The sequence below is a fragment of the Octodon degus genome, unplaced genomic scaffold, assembly GCF_000260255.1.
Source record: "Octodon degus isolate 3935 unplaced genomic scaffold, OctDeg1.0 scaffold00001, whole genome shotgun sequence".
Classification (NCBI taxonomy): Eukaryota; Metazoa; Chordata; class Mammalia; order Rodentia; family Octodontidae; genus Octodon; species Octodon degus.
The window spans coordinates 22,542,788-22,558,609 of NW_004524577.1; the positions used below are offsets into that span (position 1 = coordinate 22,542,788).

General features: G+C 45.4%; 1 protein-coding gene across 1 annotated transcript in view; it reads right to left on the reverse strand.

Moving 5' to 3' along the window:
• Mccc2 (methylcrotonoyl-CoA carboxylase 2) overlaps positions 1-15,822 on the reverse strand; it is an 89,218-nt gene that overhangs the window by 62,674 nt on the left and 10,722 nt on the right. The window contains exons 2-6 of the mRNA XM_004623019.2: positions 14,330-14,396; positions 10,701-10,785; positions 8,360-8,461; positions 5,830-5,957; positions 2,919-3,031 (exon numbers count right to left, since the gene is read on the reverse strand). Coding sequence (XP_004623076.1) covers positions 2,919-3,031; positions 5,830-5,957; positions 8,360-8,461; positions 10,701-10,785; positions 14,330-14,396 — 495 coding nt within the window. The remainder of the gene's footprint in view (positions 1-2,918; positions 3,032-5,829; positions 5,958-8,359; positions 8,462-10,700; positions 10,786-14,329; positions 14,397-15,822) is intronic.

Consider the following 15,822-nt stretch of genomic DNA (forward strand, 5'->3'; position numbering starts at 1 on the left):
ACAGCAGGAGCCTTGGGGAGCCTACCCTTCCCTCTACCTTGAGCCCCACACAGCAGGAGCCTTGGGGAGCCTACCCTTCCCTCCCACTCTCCTGAGAGCCTTGCTCACCCACACCCTGCTTACCTAGCAACACTGCAAAGTCAGGGAGAAGCTTGGGGACTCGAACATGACAAAAAGAAGGAACAAAAGGCAATCTCAGACCTCTAGCCCAACCCAACACAAGTCCAGGACACAAGGTCATAGAAGACTTGGAAGTGACATACCTGAAATTTCTGAGATGATAGAAACTGAAGTAGAGAAACAACTCTATCAGGTTATGGAGCAAACAAAATCAGAAATAATCTCTTAGGTAATAAAGGAAATGACAACAATCATGGAAGAATTGCACAATACATCGAAGGCAGCATAGATAAAAAAGTAGAAATAGGAAAATGATGAAAACATTGAATGAAGAATACAGGAAAAAATTAGAATGTATGAAACAGATTCAAACAGATATCCAGGACAATAAGAATTCCAATGAAAGCTGGCAAAACCACTTGAACAAAACTGAAGACAAAATTTCACACCTTGAAGATAGCATGGCAGCTAGTAAACAAAAAAAGGAAAGCTCTCTTAAAAATAACAAGGAACCAGGAAATAACAACACAACAGCTGCAAGATGATACAAAGAAAAACAATATAAGACCAATAGGTATTAACGAAACATCTAGAATTAACACAAATGACATAAAAAGACTGTTTACAGATATAGTAGCAGAAAAGTTCCCAAGCATGGGAAAACAAGCTGACATACAGATAAGTAAGGCATATAAACTCCAGTTAACCAAAATCAAGATAAATCTTCACCCAGACACATAATAATCAAGATCCCAGAAATTCAGCAAAAGAACAGAACATTAAAAGCTGTTAGAGAGAAAAAGCAGATTGCCTATAATGGAAAGCCCATCAGAATCACAGCAGATTTCTCAACACAGGCCATCAAATCAAGAAGAGCTTTGAGAAAGATATTTGAGGTCCTGAAAGAAAACAACTTTGAAAAACTATCTAATTTAATGGAGAGATAGGATACTTCCACGACAAAGAACAACTGAAGAAACTCATGACAACCAAACCAACTCTACAAAGCGTACTGACAGATATTTTAGAAAGACACAAAGATGACAACTTCAACAACAACAGAGGAGAACCGCCAAGCAGAGCAAGCAATAAAGAGGGGGAACATGGGGATCCTACAGCAGGAAAACAACATGACAAAGATAAGCCAATACATATTAGTGAAGGCCATCAATGTCAATGGCCCCAATTCACCAATCAAAAGAAGCAGACTAGCAGAGTGGAGCAAGAAACAAAACCCAACAACATGCTGCAAAGAAACACATTTAACTCAAAAATAATGAATACACTGAATGTATGGCAGGCCATAGCTCAGCGATCCCCTGGCATGCAGGCCTTGTCTCCAGGGCACGCTGAGATGGAGATTGAGACTGGGCATGGTGGTGCACCTGTAATCCCAGCTCTTGGGAGGCTAAACACAGGCGGATCACTACAAATGCAATCTACGTAGTGAGACCCTGTAGATCCTGTACTAAAATAAAAAGAAAGAAAGAAAGGAAGGAAGGAAGGAAGGAAGGAAGGAAGGAGGGAAGAAAGAGAACAAATGAACGGTGCAGGTGTCTGAGGAGATAGCTCAGGGGCATAAGCGCCTGCCTGGCAAGTGCAAGGTCCAGAGTTCAATCCCTAGTGCCACATGCCATGCCAGCCCCAAAATTGGGAGTGGTAGCACATGCCTGTAATCCCAGTACTGGGAGGCTGAGACAGAAAAATCACTATGAGTCCTACTGCATAGCAAGACCCTGTAACAAAAAAAAAAAAAGAAAGAAAGTATGATGCAGGCATGGTGGTACACATCTGTAACCCCAATTACGCGGGAGGAGTGCAAATTCAAAACCAGTCTAGGCAACTACATAAGACCCTGTCACAAAATAAAGCCACCATGACCAACACAGGCAGGTTTAGGCATGTATATAGCTCAGTGGTAGAGTGCATGTCTAGCATGCACAAGGCCCTCAGTTCAATCCCCAGTATCAGAAAAATAGAATTTTTTTTAAAAAAATGAAAATAAAGTAGATAAAAAGAAGATATTCAGTGAAAGCCCATTTAGCCACTGTGAAATTTTTTTGAGACAGGGATTGACTGTATAATTCAGGGTTTCCCTGAACTTACTATATGCCCAGATTGACCTTGAACTCCAAGTGCTCCTCCTGCCTCAGCTTCCTGAGTGCTGGGATTATAGACATGTGCCAGGACACCTAAGTCAAAGCTTCTTTAGGTGGACAGATGCAATTTTAGTTCATTGGTTTCAACAGATAAAAAGTAATAATAATGTCCCATCAATGGCCATTATTGGACACTAGGTTATTCTTTAATATTTGCTGTAATAGGGGCCAGGAAGATGGCTCAGTGGACTAAGCGCCTCCCTGGCAAGCGCAAGGGCCTGAGTTCAATCCCTGGTTCCGCAAAAAAAAAAAAAAAAATATTTGCTGTAATAAACAATACTACCACAAATTTATCTCGTATGTATCTCCGTGTGTGTGTGTGTGTGTGTGTGTGTGTGTGTGTGCATATTCTCCCGTGTTAGTATATGCATGGTGTCTCCTATATTACTTTTCACTATACTACTATAAAAACAAATTACCAAATGATATTTTTTAAAAGCTGTTCTCCTTAAGTAAACAGACTTTGTTACTTTATAGAAATGCTCCCATAACTAACAAAAGTGTTAACTGAAGGTAAGCGTAAGGTAACATTTTGTGGGAAAAGATTAAATTTTGTATTGAACTGTTTTATTTTTAATTACCCTGGAGCACACAAAGACACTAGAGTAAAAGCACCACACCTCCTGAATCAGGAGTTACCTGTGTAATATTTTTAGAAGACATAATTGCTTGATTATAGAAGATGCGGCCAAAGTGATCGCGATCTGGAAACGCATCTGCTTGGCGAGGTAAGTTGGCGCCACCTGAGTCAACTGCATGAAAAATGAGAGGAGTAAGGATCTCTACGAATGGAGGGGGAGGAGTGCTGGGAGGGAGGGTAGGGACTGGGAAAAAAATAAGCTTATCAAATTCTCAACGATGAATGTGAACATTATGTGTATCAGAAATGTACCAACAAGGGGCCGGGGAGATGGCTCAGTGGAATAAGTACTTCCCTGGCAAGCACAGGGGCCTGAGTTCAATCTCCGGTTCCGCCCCCCCAAAAAAAGAAATGTACCAATAAAATTTGATTTAAAACTAAGAAGAAAAGAAAAGAACCTCTAGATGAACAGAACACGCTGCACAGTCAGCTCTAGGTATGCAGCAACAACAGTACACTGAGGCAGGAGGAGCGTGTGGAGTTCAAGGCCAGCCTGGGTATATGGTAAGTTCAAGGCTGCCCTGAGCTACACAGTCAATCCTGGTCTCAAAAAATTTCACAGTGGCTAAAGGGCCTTTCACTGAATGTCTTCTTTATATCTATCTTCATTTTCTTTAAAAATTCTTTTATCACTTTCACAAAAAACTTGTCCTAATTCTCTAAACAGTTCTAGAGTCTGTCCAATTTCCCAGTGCAACCACAGGGACTTCATTCTCCCTAAACAACTCAGGCTTTCTACTTCTGTGCAAAATCCTATGTGAATATTTAAAAGATTCTCTCCTTGGAGGACCAGCAAAAGCCACTGTGAAGGGACACTGTGAAGTCTTAACTAGTTGAGCTAAAAAAGTATCTTTTCTCTTCTAAACCAGTACAGAAACTACCTACAATATTCACATGATAGATAAAATCACACACTGCCTTCTCACGCTGGTCTTCCCGCAGATGGCAGTGGTGGGCAAGAGTGCCAGCCAAGCCAGAAGATGCACACTCGCAATCCCAGCATCCTGGGAGGTTGAGGCAAGAGTGTCACAAGTTGGGGCCCAGTCTGGGTATCTTAGTGACTGAATGAGACCTTGTCTTAAAAGTTAAAAAAACAGAGCTATAAGTAAGTGGCACAGTGTGAAGGCCCTGGGTTCCACCTGCAGTACTGCAAAACCAAAACAGAACAGTGCCAGCCAAATGCAAAACAGAAATTGGTCCTTCAGAACTGCATGATTCAATGCTGACGTGACCATCACCCTCATTTGCGACTGAGGACAGGCCCTGCAGAAAACAAGTCCTATCTGGCCACCAAGCCCTCGCATCTAGGATTTCTACTTCGCCTGCCCTGGAGCTGCCTGCAGGAAGAACCAGAGGCATCAGCTGCCCTGAACTGCTTCTAACAAAGACCTGAGCACCAAGGGGCCCAGAACTCACCGTCGCTTCAGCCACACCTGGGTCCATCAGTGACCTCTGCCACAGCCTGGGAGAGACTCAGGGAGACCTTGGACCTTTGGGGAATTGATCTTACTCCCTCAGGGGACTCTTGGGCTTAGGACCACATGCTACTCTCAAGTCTTGTGGTCACCTCATTTGCAAGGAGAAGGCAGAGCCTTTGGGGAGCCTTCTATAGGCATCCCAGCTATATTTCTATGGCAGAGGTTCTTAGGGACCCAGTTCTCCCACCAGGGCCCTGGAGGGAAAGGAGACACTGGCTCCAGGTTGTGCAACCCTGAGCTCACGGGTGCCTGCCTATTCAGGCGCTTGGCACAGGGCACTGTGGGCATGCAGGGAAAGGCAGCACCACTCAAGAGCCCTTTGTAAATTATTTTTAAGAAATCCACTTTGCCGTTTATAAAGAAGGCTGTGTGCCCATTTCCTAAATCATATTGCTTTTTCATAATAAAGACTTACTCCACCAAAAAAAGAAAAGAGCTGCATGATTGCAAGTGTGTCCTGCCATTCTATACTTCAGTTTCTTTACTCATGAAATGAAGAAAACAACAGAAGGTATTCAACAGAGCCGCTATCAGGATGACAAAAATAATGTATGGAATGGCTGAGTACATATAGCAAATAAAAAAAAAGCTACCTAGTCCTGTACCTGTTGATACTGCCTGCGACCATGAAGCCTCGAATTGCTCTGCACCGAGTCACTAACACTGAGCTCCCTGGGCTCACTGGATCAAAGATGCCGTCCAGCCTCCCCACTGTGTCCCAGAGAGGCCAGCACAGCCTCTGCCTGTAGCTAGGGTCACCTGCTGCTGCATCTCACACTGTATAGGGCCAGTTAAATTCACCTTCGTGGGGGAAAAACTCTGCCTCACTACCTGTTCAGATGCTTAGATAAATGAATGGCACACCTTGGAGTTTGAGAAGACTAAACCAGTGTACCCACTTGTCTGTTTGTTTGTTTTTTGCGGCACTGAGAATTGAACTCAGGGCCCTGTCTATTCTCTTTCAGGTTCTTATTGAAACATTCCTGATTTAAATGTATTCTCATTTCAACGGTTTACTTTCACCGGACATACTTTAAATATCTGCTCAAATGATGCAATGCTTCAGCATTTCACACACTCTCCTGGACACTCAAGAGATTCATAACTAGTAGTCCATTTTTAATAACTTCAACCCTCTATGGTTAACAGAAAAAAAAAAAATATATATATATATATAATATAATATATTATATATATAGGAAAAAACCTATGTGAACAGAAAAAAAATGCTGCGTGTGAATATATTAGTGGAGATCATTCCTCAACAACAGCTTCACGCACAGTTTTAGTTTCTCCCCAAAAAGTCTGCAACAAGGAACACGCACTTCCTCTCTAATCGTTGGAGAATCGGCAGCTTTCTGAAATACGTGCTGGCGATGCCACGCAGGCACTGGGACACGGTGCGAGCCCATGTCTCAGCTCTGAGGCTTACCCAGGTAGATGCAGGGGAGCCGGTTCTGCAGTGCAATTTCTTGTGCCCGGAGGTGTTTTTTCACAGTCACAGGGTAGTAGGTGCCTCCTTTGACAGTGGCATCATTGGCAACAATCATGCATTCTACTCTGAAAGGCAGAAATGGCATTGGAAAGAAAATAGAGATTTCATAATCACAGAACAATTTCAGCTCATCACAAGACACAAGACACTCCAAAATGCCCTTAAGGGGCTCAGCACAGTGCCTGCCTGGCAAGAGGTCCTGAGTTCGATTCATAGTACCCAAAAAAATCCTTTAACCTCTAGTACAGATCACTCCTGACACTCAGTAATACAGAATCTTAAGATATAAACCAAGATTTAGTTTATTTTTACAATGTAAAATGCCGCCTTTTTGTTGTTTGCATGTTTGTTTGGTTTTGGTGGTACTGGGATTTGGGGTTTTTGTTTGGTTGTTTTTTGGGGGGTCTTTTGCTGTGGTTTTTTGTTTGTTTGTTTTTGTTTTTTGTATTTTTAGGACAGGGTCTACAGGGTCTCACTGCATAGATCGGACTCACAGTGATCCTCCTGCTTACAGTCTCCCAAGAGCTGGGATTACAGGCATGCGCCACCATGCCCAGTCTCAATCACCATCCTAGTGCGCCCCAGGGGCGGGGCCTGCACAGCAGGCCCTGGGGATCAAATTCCTGGCCCCTGCAGCTGCCTAAGCAGGCGCTTTAATCTGCTGAGCTATTTGGCTGGGCCTGGTACTGGGATTTGAAGCAAGGCCTCCACACCAAGTTATACACCCATTCCTCTTTTGTTTTGAGACAGGGTTTCATTAAGTCATTAAACTGCCCAGGCTGTGCTGGTGAGATGGCTTAGTGGTCTAAAGCACCTACTTAAAACAAGCTTAGCAAAGCCCAGGGACCACAGTTCAATCCCTCAGCACCACATGCCAGCCAGCCCGCCCCCTGGTGGGCTGAGATGGCCACACACACACACACACACACACACACACACAAATAAATAAAATTTTAAAAAAATAAAAATAAAATAAACTGCCCAGGCTGGGCTTGAACTTGCAATCCTTCTGCCTCAGCCTCACAGAGTATTGGGATTATAGGGGTGTTCCATCATGTCTGGATGAAAATGATTACAAATTTAACAAATTTATAAAACCATACAGTAAATGAATTTAAATACTCATCAGTTCTGTATTTGTAGTGAAAAACTAACTATGTAAGTGATAGAATGGTTCTTCAGACAAAAAGGTCTAACAAGATGATGGCCTCAAATTTGTAGTGTTTTTCCTGCCTCAGCCTCCTGAGTCCTGGGATTACTGGTATATGCTATCAACAATCAAGATGATAACACAGAAAGGGAGGGAGAGAGTCTAAAGGGGGAGGAGCTGCCTCACAATAGACTTTCAAAGTTCCTTTTAGGAAAGTAATTTGCAAAACTGGAAACAGACTTGCCAAGTGTACTGCCATTTATTTTTGTGTTTTAGAGTTCTTCAGTTACTGCCATCTGCTTTTCCCAATTTTTTTTTTTTTTTTTTTTTTTTAAGGAAGGAAAGGTTTATTTAGCTCACAGTTACTAGAAGCTTCATTCCATACTTATCTGGCCCCAAGGCAGAGCAGCACATGGCAGAGAACAACCTTTCATGGTGGTGCCAAAAATTTTTTTTTCTAAAGAAAGTCTAAAATACAATATTTATCTTGCTTAAAGACACAGAGATGCAAACTTGAAAAGAGTAGATGGAAAACGTATGAAAGGGGAACAGACCTGAGAATATGCTTGTCTAGCAAGCACCCAGGTGAGGCTGGCACTGCCTGGGGCCACAGCTGGAGCCTCGGCACTGCTCTAAGACAGGGCTCCCACCTGGCAGGCGCACAGATCAACTGCGGGACCAGAGAACAATCTCCGTGGCAGGCCCACACGGGGAGAGCTGAGCAGTGCCAAGACGTGGATGTAGGCCGGGGAGACAGCTCAGCGGTCCAAGTGGGTGCACCAAACCGGCCACTGAGACTGAGCATGACCGCACACCTGTGTAATCCCAGCACTGGGGAGGCCGAAACAAGAGGAAAACTACAAGTCCAAGCTGCATAGTGAGACCGTGTACCAAACACATAAATTAAAAAAAAAAAAAAAAAAAAATTGTGAATGTGATCCCAGAGATCTTTCCAGGGTTTTTCCTTTTGATTTTTGTCTGAAAGACTCCACAAATGAAGCTGAATGTAGCTAGTGGTCCATGTCTGTAATCCCAGCACCCTCAGCGGCTAAGGCAGAAGGATTGCAAGTTCAAGCCCAACCTGAGCAACATGGCAACTATCTTAAAATTTTAAAAGGCTGGGGCTCCAGTTCAGGGAAAAGCCCTGACATTAACCCACAGAACAGGAGAGAAACAAAAGCTCCACAGATGAGTCTCGCGCAGGCTGCAGGGGAGACGTGGGTCCCAAATAGCATCGTGAGCAGGAACGGATGCCGCACACCTGCCTCCCACCCAGCCTTCACTCCAACCCTCGCGTATGCACAAGAGAAGACGCACCCTGACACCCTTCCAATGCCAGTGATGATGCCGCCTGCAGGGACGTCCTCCTCACCGTACAGCTGATATCCTGCAAACTGGGAAAACTCCAGAAACGGAGACCTGGGGGGAGAGGAGAGCATCAGAACCAGAGTCCTCCCAAACATGCACACACTTAAACAGTTACATAAGGGAAGGGAAAGGGTTTGAAAGGAGGCAAAATCTCAAATATGCACATTGTACACAAAACCTATAAAACTAAACAAAATTGGATGCCAATGTCTTGAGAATTTATACAGCGTATCCACAGGACAAAATGCCAGGTACTTATTGTAAAGTGCTACACAAATGTGTTTTATTATCCTAGAGAGAGAAACACAACCAACACTATGTGGCTCTTACCTGTGCCAGCTCTCCTCTCCTGTAGGCGCTTCCTAAAAACTAACGCGCTGGGCCTCAGAACCACCTCAGGAGGCGGATCCTACCAACCGCCACTCACTGATGAGGGAAGCAAAGCACGGACATGAAGTCACTTGCACAAGGTAACACAACTCGTAAGGCAGGGCTCGTATTCTTTCTTAGAACTGTTGCTTTCAGTGCTGATGACTGAACCCAGGGCCTTCACTTCTCTAATTTTAAGACTAGGTCTCACTAAGATGCCCAGGCTGGACTCAAACATGCCGCGGATTCAAACATGGCAGTTGTGGTGGCCCACACCTGTAATCCCAGCACTGGATAGCGGAGTGCTGCGTCAAGAGGATTACTGAGATCCTGTCTCAAAAAACCAAATAGGGCCGGGAAGATAGCTCAGTGGTCTAAGCATCTACCTGGCAAGTGCAAGGTCCTAAATTCAATCCCTGGTACCAAAAAACAAACCAACCTTGCTGTCCTCTTGTCTCAGCCTACCTATAATCCCAGGGTGCTGAGATTTCAAATCGATGCCACCATACCCATGGAAGCTGGGATTTTACTAAGCAACATGGTGCCAGGGATCCAGCTCTTCACCACCAACTTGCTGTTCCGTCTATATCCAAGACACCGTGAGAAAGGAAAGGGCTCTAATGCTCCACAGCTAGCATCACCCACTGAGCATTTAGAACATGCACGTGCCTCAGACACATATGCACACTACTAGGCCATCAGGGACACTAGCGCTGGCAGCATGGCACCCAGCTCAGAAGTGCGGGGCCACTCCAAGGGGAAAACACTTGTGGAGCAGTCATGTGCCCCTCAAACCCCCACCCAGTCCTTCAGGAGACCCCATCAGGCCAGCTATCCACATAACACTTGGACCCCACTGCCCGACCCAGCTGCTCTCGGAGCTCCCCCAACCCCCAGCCAGCTCGGTCTCTGCTAAAGCACATTCGTCGCCCATCAGTCCCCACAGGCAAGGCCTGGAGAATGGAGTTGTTCAGTGACTTTGCCCTTCCACAAACTCCACAGTTATGCAGGCACTATGCACTAGAACCTCACAGGACCACCATCATCAACATCAACACAGCAGGTGACCGTGGAGGCAGACAAGCCACAGACAGCTCCGCTCACAGCCCCACAGCGGCCTCCATTCCTCTTTTACAGGCCCCGAGGTCCTCTGTCATCTCTGCTCGCTGCCTCCCTCTAGTGCACTGCCCTGCTGCGGCCTGAGCAGAGTCAGAGTACCCAGGCCTTCTCCCGTGGACCACAGGGCCTTTCCACTGGCCGTTTGCTCTGCAGCAACATTTATTTACAGGGCTCTCTTCCACCTCTGCTAACAGGTCCCCCCTCAGTGAGGCCTCTCCTAGGAGGGCAACAGGCCATCCTCACCCTTTCCCTTGCCCTAGCCGACCCCCTCTATCCCCACAACGTTTTTCATCTTCCAACATGCCAAGGAACTGAAGATGTTGCCTCCTGGCCTCCCTTGCTGCAGTGTAAACTCCAGCAGGATGGAGGTCTTTGTTCTGTTCACTGTGTGACCCTGGTGCCTGAAACAGCACCTGACAGGCAGGCATGCTGGATGTAGCTGCTGTTTCAATCTTCTTCTTCTTTTTTTTTTTTCATTTATGTATTTGGTCCAGGGTCTCACTCCACAGCTCACACTCATAGTGATCCTCTTGCTTTCAGCCTCCCCAATGCTGGATTTACAGGCATTCAGTTGCCAGCTCAGCATGTCCTCGGGATGGGGCCAGAGCAGCATGCAGGACCAGGGAATCAAACCCTGGTCCCTGAGCCTGCCAAAGCAGGCGCTTAATCCACTGAGCTATCTTGCCGGCCCTGCTATTTTAATCTTACAACAACCAGAACTCAAAACTACAACTACAACACCATCTAATAATCAGTACCACAGAATGGAGAACACTGAGGTAGCACTTGGAGCAGTACCAACCCTGGGTCGATAAGGTTGTCGATTCTTTCTCTAGGCAACAGTTTTCCTCTTGATGTATGAAGCGCCCGGGCTTTTTCACTGCCTCCTATGAGAAAAACAGTTACTTCAGGTTGGTTTTTTATTTATTTTTGGTACTGGGGATCAAACTCAGGACCTTGTGCTTGCCAGGCAGGCACTTATACCACTGAGCTATTTCCCCAGCCCCAGGTTGGATGAATATGACATGAGGCATCCATCTAACTTAATTCCAGAAAAACACAAAATACTCAATCCAAATTATAGCACTTTTCAATAGCTCATGGTGGCTGGCCACAGTGGCAATATCTATGATCCCAGCACTCTGGGAGGCTTAGGCCGGAGGAGTGCAAGTTCCAGCCCAGCCGGGGCAATCTAGTAACTTAGCAAGGCTCTGTCGCAAAATAAAAAATACATAAAGGACTGGAGATATAGGTCAGTGTAAAAGCCTAGGGTTCAATCTCCAGTACCACAAGGAAAAAAGAAAAGTTCAATTTATCTTCAACAGCTCATTTTTCACATCATTCACCCATCTCACCAGCTACCAATTTTCTGAAGAAAATAAATTGTTTTTTAAACAAATCAATCTATCCCTGATTCTCAGACATATTATGCGTGTTCTGGGTTCAGTACAGAAATTATTCAGTATTTTTTCCACAGCTCATATACTACAAATACTGCCTTGCTGCCCCTCCGCCCAGCAAGCAGCCACCGCACGTGACCAGCACCGCGCCACATGCCGTATGAAGTGCCAAGCTCCCAGTCTTCCTCTGGACCAGGTCAAAGTATAAGTTTAGAAATGACTTCTGTGACAGGCAAAATGAGGCACTGTGAAGGCTGCACCATGACCCCGAACCTTCGGATCAGCAAGTGGCCAAGCTGAGCACCCTTCACAGCAGTCGGGACACCCACCAGTACCTTCAGCACCCCTAACATCACTCACACAGTGACAGCCAAAGACAGTCACTGAAGAGATGCGGAGGTGACCCCACCGGCTGCCCTGGGTCAAAAGTTGCTGAAAACCTCAGAGCTCAGCCTGTGACCAGAGCTCCAGAACCAGGGCCAGCCACAGCCCACTCTCGGCCAGCGAAAGTGGCACCCGGGAAGAGAAGGATGGATGCTAAGTGTTTATTTTCACTCTAGCCCATGATTTATCTTTGTCTAATGAAACCTTCAGCTACTTAAAGTCATGCCAACGGAATGGAACTTGAAGGGCTGGCCAAATAGCTCAGTGGAGGAATGCATCTGCATAGGCACTATGCAGTGACTGGGGTTCGATCCTCACTGTGGCCTGCCAGACCCACCCCTGGGGCACAATGAGATGGCAACTGAGACTGGGCGTGGTGGTATGTGCCTGTAATCCCAGCTCTTGGGAGGCTATAAACAGGCGGATCTACTATGAGTCTGATCTAGTACTGAGACCCTGAACACCCTGTAGACCCTTCCCTAAAAATACAAAAAAAGAAAGAGAAAATCGGGCTGGAGAGATAGTTCAGCAGAATAAGCGCTTGCCTGGCATGTGCAAGGTCCTGAGTTCAATCCCTGGCACCACAAAAAAAAAAATAAATAAAATAAAAAAATAAAGAAAGGAATGCAACTTGATGGGCGTAGAATCAGAGTGGATTTCTCTATAACAAACAAAAAGATCCCATACCCAACACCAGGAATTTACATGGGGAGACCTACCCATGGCAGTTCTCACCGGCGGGACTACTATGACAGAGGATACGACCATGGCGATGATGATTGGGACTACTACAGCAGATCATACAGAGGAGGAGGTGGATGGAGAGCTGCTCAGGACAGAGATCAATACAGAAGGCAGTCACCTACTTATTACAGTCATGGAGGGTACAGATCCCACTCTCAATCCTACTCACCTCCGTCACTATTAAAACATGAAGATGAAGACTTTCTGAAACCTGCCATAGCACTTTCACACCTTTTGTGATAACTGCTTTTGGTGGAGCTGAAATGCTGTTTTCATTCTGTATTTGTGTAGTTCGGTGCTTTGTTCAAAGTTAAGTGTTTTCGGAGAAGTATATTTTGCATGTATATTTGTATATTGTTAAATTTTGACTGCTGAGAAGCTTCTATTATACAAAAATTTAATTTAAAAGGTTTTTCTACTGAATCCAGGGTAATCTAAAGATTGAAGTCTATGTGTAAAAATGCTACCAAATGGCAAAAAGCAACAATAAAGTTGGAATTTTTTTTTTTCAAAAAAAAAGTTTTCAGTCTTCATTTTGAAAGTAGGAGCCTTAGTTTTGAGTTACATGGCCTCCCCAGTGAAAATGCCATATAGTCCCATAATGGTATAGCACAATTGTCACACTAGGCAGGGGTGTTCCTCTAATGCAATTTCTTCATGAAAAAGAGTGCCTTTTGTGTCCACATAAAAAATCCAAGTTCAGCTGTGCAGCACCTGCCTAGGAAGCACAAGGCCCAAAGTTCGATTCCCGGTACCAAAAAAGAAAATAGGTTTTTTTTTTTGCAGAACTGGAGATTGAACTCAGGCCCTTGCACTTCTCAGGGAAGCGCTTAATCCACTGAGCCATCTCCCCGGCCCAGAAAATAGTTTTTAAAAAAAGATCCAAAAAGTCCCTTTGGAAAAAACTCCAAGCCTGCCCTGGATAACTTACAGTATCTCAAAATAAATTACATAAATGAGGCGTGGTGGCTCATGCCTGTGACCCCCAGCACTCAGGGGGCTGACACAAAGGATCATGTCAAGGTGATGTAGTGAGTTCAAGGCCATCTTAGACTACATTGGGAGACCCTGCCTCAGAAAAACAAAACATGAAACATAGAAAGGGACACCAAAAGGAGGAAGAGGAAGAAGAAAAAGAAAAGAAATGGGGCTGGCTGCAGCTCAGAGGCACAGTGCTTGCTAGCATGCATGAAGCCCCGAGGTCCAGCCCCAGCATAACAGCTAAAAGAAAGCAAAGCCACGCAGGCAAGTGGGCCATCTGCCAAGTTTTAAGGAAACTGCATTTACTTAATCAGCAATAAATCCATTAGAAATTAATTTAGTAGGCAGTCTAATTATGACTAATAAACTTGAAATATTTTATTCTAAGAGGAAAAATTTTCAGTATACTGCTCTGAAATAAGCCCCTAAAAAAACAGTAGTTAAGCACTGAATTTGGATGATCTGGAAGCGGAGACCCCACTTCCACAGCTCGACCGGCTGCCCCCACTTCCACATCCTTGGCTTCCTCCCTCCAAGGCTGGAAAGGACTCGAGTTCGTACTTGGCAGCAAAGGACTGTCCTGTCGTCGTTCTCTACCCAGGAGTGAAGCAGGGACTCAGAGCTCGTCCCCGCCGCACCAGGTGTAATGTGTAACGCCCACGCATGCAGGATGTGGCGGCCACAGGGCAGCACTGCCAGGGTTTCCATAAGCAACGTGAGCACCCGTGGGGGTCGAGCGCCTGTGGGGGAGTCTCGAAACCACTGCCCACTGACATATTCCTTCCCCGTAAACACCTGCATTCCAGCCGACGCAGACACTCAAGAGTTACGGCTTCTTGCTCCCAGTCTTTCCGGAAACCACAAAGCGTCAGCACACAGCCATGCTGGTAACCTCTCAGCGAAGCCACAGGGGTGTGCTTACCTCGTCGGACCTGCTCCACGCGGTCTCGGAGCTGACCCACCAGTGCCTTCATCTGCTCGTAGTTCTCCTACAGCAGAAATAGGACAAGGGAGACAGGAATATTAGACAGCACGGATAGCCACGGAGCAAGGATCGGGAAGCTCCACTGTGCCAGCCCTCTAGGACCTCCCGGGCTGGGAAGACGAATCCCACCCGTCGCTTGCTTGTATACTTGGCCCTCCAGCCTCCTGGCTCCTACAGCCCAGTCCTCACCTCCCAGCCTCTCTACTTTTGGGAACTCCTACCCATTTTAACACCTTTCTTCTTTTAACATCTGCTGAGCCTGACCTCTATTTTCCCCCCTATTTTAGGGAATATAAGCTTTTTGAGGATTAGAATGTCATGTATGTTTCCTAAAACTCCAACCAGCACAGACATATTTGTTTACTCACAACTGAAACTCAAAACCAAAGCCCAGTGGGGAAATACAGTCTATTTCATGTTTAAAAAAAAAAATAACTAAAGCCAGGCATAGAGCTTAGCAGCCGAGCACCTGCCTGTCAGCTCAAGGTCATGAGTTTGATTCCCAGTACCAAACAAAACAACAGAATTTTAATAAATTTAAAAAAAAAAAAAACTAAAGCCAAGCATGGTGGCAAACACCTGTAAATCCCAGCATCTGGGAGGCTATGTCAGGAGAATCACAAGTTCGAGCCCTGCGTGGGCAACTTAGTGACTTAGCATGACTTTGTCTCAAATTAAGGCATAAAGGAAAAAAAAAAAGGCATAAAGGGGTGAGGATGGAGCTCAGTGTGAAAACCCCAGGTTCAATCCCAGTATCACACACACCAAAAAGAGAGATCTATACTTGCTTGTGTTTGAAAATTCCTTTTTTTTTTTTTTTTTTTTTTTTTTTTTTTTTTGACACAGTCTCACTCTTATGTTCAGGAAGGCCTTAAACTCACTATGTAGCCCTGGCTGGCTCTGAATTTGCAATTCTCCTGCTTCAGCCTCCTGAGTCCTGGGATCACAGGTGTGTGCCACCATACCTGGCAGAGGCTTGGAAATTTTCTAAATAATACATGAAAAAATATAAATGGTGAGAAATTTTTTTAAAAAGGTAGAGGGGAGAGCCAGCCAAACAGCTCAGCGGATTAAAGCACCTACAAGCAGGTGCAGAGGCCAGGAGTTCAATCCCAGGGCCTGCCATACCAGCCCCGCCCCTGGGGCAAACTGAGACAGCAATTGAGACTGGGTGTGGTGGTGCACACCTGTAATCCCAGCTCTCGGGAGGCTGTAAACAGGAGAATCGCTATGAGTCCGATCTAGTAGTGAGGTCCTGAACACCCTATAGACCCTTCCCTAAAATATAAATAAATGAATAAACAAACAAACAAATAACATTTTACAAAGAAGGTAGAGGGGATTTACTTCTTTTTTTTTTTTTTTTTAATGTGTGTGTGGCCAACTCAGCCCACCAGGGGGCAGGGCTGGTTGGCATGTGGTGCTGTGGG